General features: G+C 33.1%; 1 protein-coding gene across 1 annotated transcript; it reads right to left on the bottom strand.

Moving 5' to 3' along the window:
• Positions 1-1,591: 1,591 nt before the first annotated feature.
• On the bottom strand, positions 1,592-8,146 carry LOC130970135 (pentatricopeptide repeat-containing protein At1g30610, chloroplastic). Its single transcript, XM_057896131.1, has 9 exons — positions 6,671-8,146; positions 5,394-5,585; positions 4,974-5,055; positions 4,678-4,869; positions 3,899-4,012; positions 3,492-3,582; positions 3,252-3,409; positions 2,204-2,635; positions 1,592-2,029 (listed from the first exon to the last, which is right to left on the bottom strand). Exons 1-9 carry the CDS (start codon positions 7,777-7,779, stop codon positions 1,640-1,642), a joined length of 2,760 nt encoding a protein of 919 aa, XP_057752114.1. The 5' UTR covers positions 7,780-8,146; the 3' UTR covers positions 1,592-1,639.
• Positions 8,147-10,082: the final 1,936 nt, after the last annotated feature.

Raw genomic sequence — 10,082 nt, 5'->3', positions numbered from 1 at the left:
TAAATTTAATATGGGTGGAGTCGGGTGGTGAGCATGACAGTATGCTTATGCTTCTATCATCTTTGGTATATATAATATAAATAAATATAATACATATAATTATAATTATATATAAAATTTTAATAAAAAAGGTAAATATGAAAATATATAACTTTTTAAAAATTTGATTAGCTTTTCCAATATTTTTATGAAGATGACAATAATAAGTTCAATTTGAAAATTTTGCGATTATGAGAACAACAATCAAACTTTTAAAGTTCTAATAAATCTTGATCACATGAAACCTAGATGAGAATCTAAATCGCAATAGGTTAATGTATAACATAAATTAGTTCAAGGATTAATATGAATTAAAATTTAAGTGTATTGAAATTTTGAAGGTTAAATTAAATCTCACTTTAAATTTCAGGAGTCAAATTGAATATTAACTCTAATTACAATTTTATTTAAAAATTTTTTGTTATTCATTCTTCCACATATTTTAATGTTACACACTAAATTTTATTAATCTTAACTGAAATAGTGACAAATATATTTGAGAGAAACAAACACCCAGCGGGACAAAATCTAGGTTGGATTGGTAGGGTGAAATAGAATAATCTGCCTGTATTTATCTCATTGCTATCTCTAGTGTGTTTCAAATAAGTGTTATCTAAACTAAAATTTAATTAACAGAAAAATAAAGAATTTAAAACTTTGATTAATATAATAATATATAATTAGATACTTGTATAAATTTCTTTTATGCCAAACAAACAATGCGTACAAATTAGGTATATATAAAAATAATTCTAGGGTTTTGTCTGTCCAATGAATCCAAGACAATGAAAAAGCCATCATTAATCTTTCAAGAATGAGCATTGTTCAATGAATATATTATAGTATTATACCACCACTTGTTGAACGGTTTTGAGACAACAATTTCATAGCCATCATCATATATATTTCCCTCCATCCCTTCATCCAGCAAATAATTTGTGAAACCAATGCACCACTAACAATCATATTACATCTACAAAAAAAAAAAAAAAAAACTATTAGATTAGTTTTTGCATATAAAATACATTAATAAAAATATAAAATATACATTAAAAATAAATAAAATAAAATATATTCATACATAAATATAAAATGATTGATTTTTTTTATGTATATGTAGTTTTTTTTTGCACCACTAATGTTATATATATGCTTGAATACCCACCATTATTCATGAATAAATCTCTTGTACCATGCAACTTTTTTTGGATTTTCTGAACATTCAGCTATTATTAATTGTGCATGAGTAAATCGAATTAAAAGAAATAATCATCCAATTAAAAAAAATGAACATAACCATCTGCATACCTATTGAATTGAACATTCAACATATTCATTATTCACATTGTTTAGTATTTTCATTGTCTACCTATACTATTCCTTATTTATGTAACTCGCGCGCTCAAAGAGTGTCACTAAAACGTTCAAATAGCTCAATTATTAATGAAACACACGTAATTTTTTATTTGATTTTGGTTGATTTTTGGCACGTATTTATTGATTACTTAGCACTGCTACAGAGCTACATGCCATTTACTTAGCACCACATGGATTTAACAATGAACATAAAGGCTCGCGTTACATTTTGGCTCAGCATATATTACAATGAACGGGAGACAAGTTCACCCTCCCCTACTAATGTTTTCACTGAATTGTGATCAGTGTCCAAAAACATTTCTCTGCATGATTGTAATAAATGTACAAGTGCTGGATTAGGAATGCTATTATTGGAAACTATGTTGTTAGTCTCATCCATTAGTCTAACAAGTGTGCCCTTCTGAAACCTTTTAGAATTTTCTTTGAATAGATTCAACCACCAAGACTTGTAAAATGGCTCCAAGTCTTTCTGGGCTATATTGGTGATACATGAAAGAGCACCAAGATAGTCATCTTTCTCGAGTTTGGCACAGAACCTTTCTTTGACCATAGAAGCTGGCGGAAGGCGATCTGTGTCATTCAAGTGCTTCCATGTTATCTCCAAAGGCTTTTCCTGCAAACAAAACAGGGTTTTATAACTTCTTGACATAATATGAGGACTATGAGAGTGATATCATGTCTACTCCTACTTTATCTACCAAGCATATTTCCTAAAAGGATGATTCTCTTTCTGTATGATAATAAAAGGATCATCCATAAATAACTATTAAGAAAAGAGGAAGGTCACCTTTCCAGCTCTTGAAGCCTCCAATACCATTCGAAGATGACGTTTTGGATTGAAGTAGAAACCATGGTATAGCATCCTTTGATAGATATCTTGAAAATCATCCCATCTCTTCTCTGCAGCACATGCATCTAACATGATGTTGAATGTGTAGATATCTGGTATCACCAGCATTTTGTAATCGGTATTGTTCCTCAGACGATCTGTGTTTTCTAACATCTGCTCGAACATCTCTTTAGCTTCTCGAAACATTCCATTTTCAAGGTAACCTTTCAGCATTATGTTACAAGTAACCAGATTCGGGGCACAGATTTTCTTCATTTTCTCAAAAATATAGACCCCATCTTGAATGTTTCCGGAATCTAGGCTTGCTTGCATCAAGCCAGTGTAGGTCACTACTAGTGGTTTATTTGCAACCTTGCATATCTTGTCTATCTGTCAAAACATGAAAAAGATCATTGCTATTTGAACCAAAAGAATTTCTTCAACACAAATTAAACACAGAGGAATAGATGCAGAAGTTCATGTATGCCCAACACTGAATTCTTGGTTCTTGGAGTACGGAAAAAAATATAAACCTTGGATATCAACCTATTAGAGTCAACTGATAAGTTTGTTATACAAATTGCATTCAAACCTTCCGGAAAGTCCTTATGTAGTTTTCTTTTGGGGATATGACAGCTCCTTCATGGAACATTTTCACAATTGAATTAAAATGTAATATCATTGTAGTTAATTAGTGTTATGGGGTTACAAGGGTAATGATCCAATTGAAGAATAGCTATTGAATTGCGCCTATTGTATTTAACATTGCCACTGTAAGCACCAACTGGCTCTGCCACTATGCATAAGAAAACTATGTGCTCTAAGAGAATTTTGGGTGCCAATGCAATTCCTGCTTGCAGTTGGACCTTTGTTCTTTTGGAAATTAATAAGCAAGGATTTTTGGTAAATATTGTGTTTTTTGAACTTATGTTGCTCTACTGTATTAACAATCTTAACATCATCTGCACATTAAAGCACTTAAATGTTTCAAAGAAAATGACACCACCTGCATCAGTGCCTCGCGACTCCTTCCAGCTGCACAGAGGCATCGAGCTAGATCATAATAAAGAGAAGCGGAACCTACAATTCCACGTTTTTCCATTTCTTGGACAGCCAACACAGCCTCGTCAGTTTTTCCTTCTTTCCAAAGTGCATTCACAAGAACTGCATTTAACAGGAAGGTCAAGACTCAAATATCATAATTAAATTAAGTGATTGCCATGGATATGCAAATAAACAGGAATACCTCTATATGTCAATGAATTGGGAATACAAGACTTCTGAAGTTTTCTAAAAAACTCATGAACCAAATTGTACTTTCCACAAGCAAACATCACCTGTTCACGCATAACAAATTCATTAATTATGATTATCTACTATCAAGCCAAGACTCATACATGCAACTGCAATTTTAGTTTTTTCACGAGACAATCCAACTCAACCAGGACTGGGGGACCTTCACATCAACCTTCTAAAGAATTCAAATATAATGGACTGCTATTACATTTTATTTGAAGCAAAAAATTGAGTCATTTATATCTTTCTCTTTGTACTTTGTCTCTAATCATAGGACCCTAGGTTTTAGCAATGCACATGCGATTATGCAACTGTAACTACAAATGATTAAATAAACTGACAAGTGACAACTATTACCTCCATGACTAGGCCATAAGTTGTAGCAGTAGGTTGTAGACCTTTGTCCTTTAACTGCTGCAAAACCCAAAAAGCCCCTTCCCATTGTTCCCTCTTAATGCAAGCATTAAGGATCTGTATGGCCACAATAACAGAAGTTACAAAATAAAAAGAAAAACTATCATACAGTACTTTACGTTTGCAATTTGCCATATGGAACATTAACATAAAATGATTATCAAACCAGTGCTGGGTACAGTGCAAGAAATGTACTCATGAGAAAACTATTTCTATACAAAGTGTGAATGGATTTACAATCATGATGCCATTCATCATAATCATCCCATTCAAGAAAGCAACTGATCTCCTATTCAGCCTTGAATAGTGAAATCCATTCAGGAAAACATTCATAAGGAGACAGTGAATGACCAAAAACATAATGTGGCAACCAAGAAGGCAGGGGAAAAAAGGGCCACATTTGTAGGGGGAGAATGATGAACAAAGATAACATATTTTAATTTGTACAATAGTTGTCATCAAGACCAATAAAGAACTACCTGCATAAACATAGGTCCCAAAATTAAAAGAATTTTCTTTCTTCACCTATAGAAGTTATCTTATCACAAGAAGTAAATTTAACCATAGGCATATTCATGGAGATGGACTTTAATTATCAGATTCAGAAGATGAACCATTAGACCCAACAGCCATCCGTTTCAGGTCCAAAGAATCAAAGATATGGAGTAGAACAACTATATCTAAACCTCATAACATGAAGTTCCTCTTTAAAAATCACTCACTGCATTATAGACTACAAGATCTGGTTCCAGCCTTGGGTCCCATTTCTCAAGCGGCCCAGTTTTGAACTTCTTCTTTGGTGGTGCTCGCATAATATCAATTACGTCAAAGAGTTCTTTCATGTGTCCTGCTTGTCCAAGGGTAATAGCAATACTATGATAAGCTACTAAATCAGGATATGAGGACATTTGTTGCTGAAAGAAATAGAGTGTGTCAGTAAAGTTTTCCATACTCCCATATTGTATTAAGGAACACATTGCACAACAAAGGAACATGCCACATGGATTACATGCATTACCTGCATTTCATGAAATACATTTAATGCCTCTACAGGTCTCCTTGACTTTCCTAGTGCATCAAGAGCAGCAGTGTATATATGCCTAATGTCAAAAAACAACATATTAAAGGATACTTGTAGAAGAAACAAGAGGAGGAGGAGGAGAGAAAGAGAGAGAGAGGGGGGGGGGGGGGGGGGGAGGCTATTGGCTAGCCAGAGACAGAACTTTATATGTTAACAATTTCTTGTGTGTGTGTGTACACACGTACCAGTGTAATTGATCCAACATCAATTAATAACATTTATAGGATACGTACTTTGGGACTCTGCCACTTGATTGAAAGTATGTATAGACAAAGCATGCACATAATTTTCCATATTAATCAATGGTCACCCTGTTTACCATAGTCCATAGACCACTCAACAAAATCATTTAAGTACCTTAGTTTATGGGATTTGAAGCGTTCACGCTTTTGAAGCCATTCAATGACCTGTATCACTCGCCGCCAGTTTCCTAATTTTCCCAAGATTATGATAACCCTTGTTATAGAATAGTCATTAAACTTAATCTTTGCACTTCTCATCATCTTAGAAAACATCCATTCAGCCAAATTGATATCTGCACCATTTAACCTGTTCAAGAAAATGGTCGAGAAAGCAAGAAAGAAACATATTCACAAGATTGTATAAAAAGTCTTCAAATCACACAAAGATAATAGTCTATGGACCATAAATTTAAGTGAGCAGGAAGGAAAGAAAAAGTTCAATCTCCTAGAGAAGGTAACACTTCCTCATAACATGTTATATTTATTAAATTCAATCACACCAATCATATAAATATTAAAGGAACTTAAGAAGCACAGAGCAATCTTTATACACCAATAAAGGGCACTAAGAGGCCATCTCTATTACTAATTTAATATCAAGTGCTCATTGCTCCATAAACTCTGAGCAGCTCTTCAAGTTGCTGCATGAAATATACAACTCCTTTCACATTCTTTTTAGCATATAAAAAAATGTAAGGTTTACAAATCACACTTCTCTCAAAAAAGGGAAAAAAATGACAGCACTTGACCAAAGCCACCAGCCATTCCCCAAAAGGGCTACTCAGCTATAGATATCATGGGATTTGAGTCGCTCTCCGTGCTTGTCAGTTATGGGAACGGAAAAAAAAAAAGAAAAAGAAAAGAAAAAAAGAGTATATGTAATAACCATACTCTACCTTACAACCAGCTGCAAACTAGCAAATTTTTCCAAAACAAAGTTATGAATTATAAATCCTATATTACAATTGATCAATGCATTCAATACAAACTTAACTTCAAGATTCAGCGTACACCTGAGGCAAAGAACTAACCCTATTCTTCCTACACTTTCTAGCAGTGCACTGATTAAACTCCAACTTAAAAATAAAGCGCCCAAAGTTCAATGTGTCAAAGCTCACTTAAAAATAAAAATATAAATTATTGAATGAATATGGAGAATAGCACTTTCATCCGGAGCTTGAATATCAATTATCAAGTTCTGCAATATTAGGAATTGTAAACCCTTTGTCATAGTGGTTCAACTTTTCCTAAGGCAACACTCACCTAAAACGTCTTGTTCAAAACTTCCAAAAAAATACTCTATGAAAAAATAACCAAATACTGAGATCATGAGCATATTATTTTGTCCTGTTTAGATATCCATAAGAAAAAAGGAAGAAATGTGCCACATACAATTTGGCTAGGTTTTGGATTCTCTCCTCCATTGCCTTGTGTGAAAACTGCTGCTTGCCGGTAATCCTCTCGGATTCCTCAATGCTCCTAAATGCAGCTCGATCCAATTCCAAGTCATCGGAATCATAATCTTTATCAAAATAACGCTTACTGCCTCGATTCACTTTCGCATTTTCCCGCCCATTTCTGTTTATTAAACTCTCAACTCCATTATGCCTTCTCTCAATCCCTCTGTCCATAACTTCATAACCAGCAACAATTTTGTCCACACCAAGAGCTTTACCCTGTGTTCTATAATCACTTTGTCTGGTACTAGCTACCTTTTCTCCAGATATCTTTGACGAATATAACTCATGAGTGACTCCTTTCTCTATACTACTCCCACGGCTACTATTTAAATTAGACTTAGGTATGTTATTGTTTATCCTTCCACTTCTACTTTTTCCTTGATTATTACTCATATTGTATTCATCAGATTCCTGTCCTAAACTAAAACTCTGACTCTTATGTTTCAACCACCTATCATCTCTAACATTTTCAACAAGATTGCTTCCTTTCCCATCATAATCCTTTCTAAACCCTTTAATTGGTGATCTTCGGATCTTACTTCTGGAATAGCCTTCTCTAGAACCTTCAAACCCATCATCATCATCATGATCACTCTCTTCAACACTTTGAAATCTCTTATCTGTTCCTCTTCCTCCTTCCATCCTTGGTTTCCTAGACATACCTTTTTCCCTCTCCTTATGTTTTTGAGTAGTAGCAGCAGCTGCACTACTACCACCATGCTCCTTACCCCTAAAAGGTCTAGCTCTAGCAGATTCCATAACCTTCAAATACTCATCGAAAGACGGCTTAAATTCCAAGTCACTAACCAAACCAAAAATATTGCCGTCGCTGCCGCCTCCACCACCACCGTTGAGTGAAGCACTAACTGGCTCAAAATTGAGCTTTCGGACATGAAAGGCATGAAACCTCCTCGAAAAACTCGAGTTTAATGCATTTCCAACGAAGAAGGTTCTAGAAGAAATAGGAACAGCATAAGGGGAAGAGAACGAATTTCCAGCATAATGTAAAGCTGACGCTGAAGCAGCATAATTCCCATTCATTTCAAGTCCAACAATAACTCTCACCTGACCTCAGTTTTGTTACGTGTTCCTCAAATCAACATAAACAATAAACGAAGGTGGACAACGCATTCGGTGAAGGCTGCGGTGTCTGCGACGAGGGGAAAGCCGGCGCAATTTTGAGCTGTTGAAGCACGCTGAAAGTGGCGACGCAGCGTCAGAGCCAGAAGGTGGTGGTGCAAAGGCAGACAGAAGGTGACGCAGAGGAGGATGGGAAGGTGGAGACGCGGCGGCAGATCCACTCCGGTGTCTTCAGTGTCTCCGGCGGCAGAGGAGGTTGGTTGGCACTAGAGGAAAAAGAGACAGAAGCTGAGAGAGGGGAGAAGAGACGAGACGAGAAGGGTGAGAACGAGAGATAAGAAAATCAGGGTAAAATTGAAAATATCACGAGGATAAAATTGTTATAACTTAAAGAATCATGTAAAGAAGGGTAAAATTATTATTTCTATTCCCTAAAGTTTTAAATAGGTTGAATATTATTTTTAAGTTAAATCTGATACCAAAAGTTAATGAAGCGGATGATATAAACGTTAATAATATTATTAATTAAATTATATCTTTTATTATGGTATATTAAAAAAAGTAATTAAAATTTTTTTATAATATTTTTCCTAGGCTTTTTAGTATAAAATTCTAAATTTTGGTAATTAATTATTAAGATTCTAAATTAAAAGACTAAAAATGTTTATATTTGTAATTATATGTGGTCAATTTTATTTATTTATTAAAATCGAACACTATTATTTTTTAAATATATGTTAATTATTTGTGTCAAATATAATAGTAAAATAATATTAAATTTATTTAAAATTTTTTTAAATTAAAATAAAATATTTTAAATATTATAAAGATCAAATTAAAATTTGATACAAATATTAAAGAATAAAATAATATTTTATTCACAAAATTTAACTATTCAATTAATTATTTGTTTATGAAATATTTTTTGATATAAATTAATTATTATATATAATAATTAATTTAATAGTTAATTTTTTATATATGTATATTTTTTTAATGAATTTTTTTTTACAGTATTTTATAATTTTGAAACAAAAAATATACGAAATAGATATGTATATAAAAGTGATAGTTATATAATATTAATCAAATTTTTATATTAAAAATTAAATATTAAATCAATTTTTTATCTATAATATATATGCTAAAATATAAATATGCATAAAAATAAATTAATCAATCAATACATATAAAATATAGAAAAATTATCACATGTTTCGCTTACTTTTATGGAACATGAAATTCTCATGTACCATCAAGTAGTGGGTATAATTTTGTCTTTTAGTATATCTCTCAATGACAAAAATATTCCTTTAGTTAAAGAATTAAAGACAAAAAAAGAGAGCAGCTAAATATTGATTTTTGTAGCTTTTGCTTAATTAATTATTGCACCAGTTTTATTGGTTTTGTTTTTTAAGTTTTTTTGTTGGTATAATTTGATATATAATTAATAAATTTTAAACAGTGCACAACTTATTTTTTTCTTATATATAGTGTTCTTGTATGAATACCTGAAGGGAGAGCTCGGTCCCTGGGAGTCGACGCCGAGTTGTTATCTTCGGTGCCGACCTTTGAGCTTTTGTGGAAGTCCGAGCTTTTCTCTAAGGAGATGTCCAATTGCGCAGAGTGTGAGCAAGGAACAAGGGGGAGTGTACCTGCAAAGGCACTCCGAAGATTAAGTCAGTATTGAGAATTCAATGTGTCCTTTGAAGATAAAATATCATACCTTTATAGGTGAGATAAAATAGGTCGGTTACGTTTCTATTGATCATCTAAATTGAAGAGCAATTAATAGGTTTTAGCTAGTGATAATGTCTGATTGTAACGTATAATGCCGAGTTATAACGTAAAGTGCCGAGTTATGGTGCATAATGCCGAGTTATTGTATATAATGCTGAATTATGACATCGGATTTGTAATGGTCGTATCATAGCCCCCAAGCTTAGCCTGGCTATATTTTGATAAAGCAGGTTGAGCTTTTTTTTTAGTTATAACTCGGCGATTTGAGTTATAGGTATGGAGCCCCCAGATCAACTTACTTTATTAAAATAATAAATAATTTTAATTTTCAGGCGTAATTTGAAGTTAACGTGTATTGAAAAGTGTAGTAGTCTTGTCATTGATTGTGTCTTTGATTTTTCCAATAAAATTTTGAACCGTTGATTTAATAGATGCAACGGTTAGGTTTTTTCATGGAACCGAGTAGTTAATTTGAATAGTTGCTGAGACGATATTGATAAAAGTGAATTGGTTGGGCGAGAATA

Source organism: Arachis stenosperma, chromosome 3 (assembly GCF_014773155.1).
Source record: "Arachis stenosperma cultivar V10309 chromosome 3, arast.V10309.gnm1.PFL2, whole genome shotgun sequence".
Lineage (NCBI taxonomy): Eukaryota > Viridiplantae > Streptophyta > Magnoliopsida > Fabales > Fabaceae > Arachis > Arachis stenosperma.
Note: the sequence above shows the minus strand (reverse complement) of the source record. Positions and strands in the feature narration are given on the sequence as shown.

Excerpts from the sequence above, each read along its gene's own strand:
- LOC130970135 (XM_057896131.1), bottom strand. The coding sequence starts at position 7,779 with ATGAATGGGAATTATGCTGCTTCAGCGTCAGCTTTACATTATGCTGGA. Across the intron at positions 5,586-6,670 it reads ATCCAAAACCTAGCCAAATT|GTTAAATGGTGCAGATATCA; the intron begins GTATGTGGCACA and ends TTTCTTGAACAG. Across the intron at positions 2,030-2,203 it reads AGGCTTCAAGAGCTGGAAAG|GAAAAGCCTTTGGAGATAAC; the intron begins GTGACCTTCCTC and ends TTTTGTTTGCAG.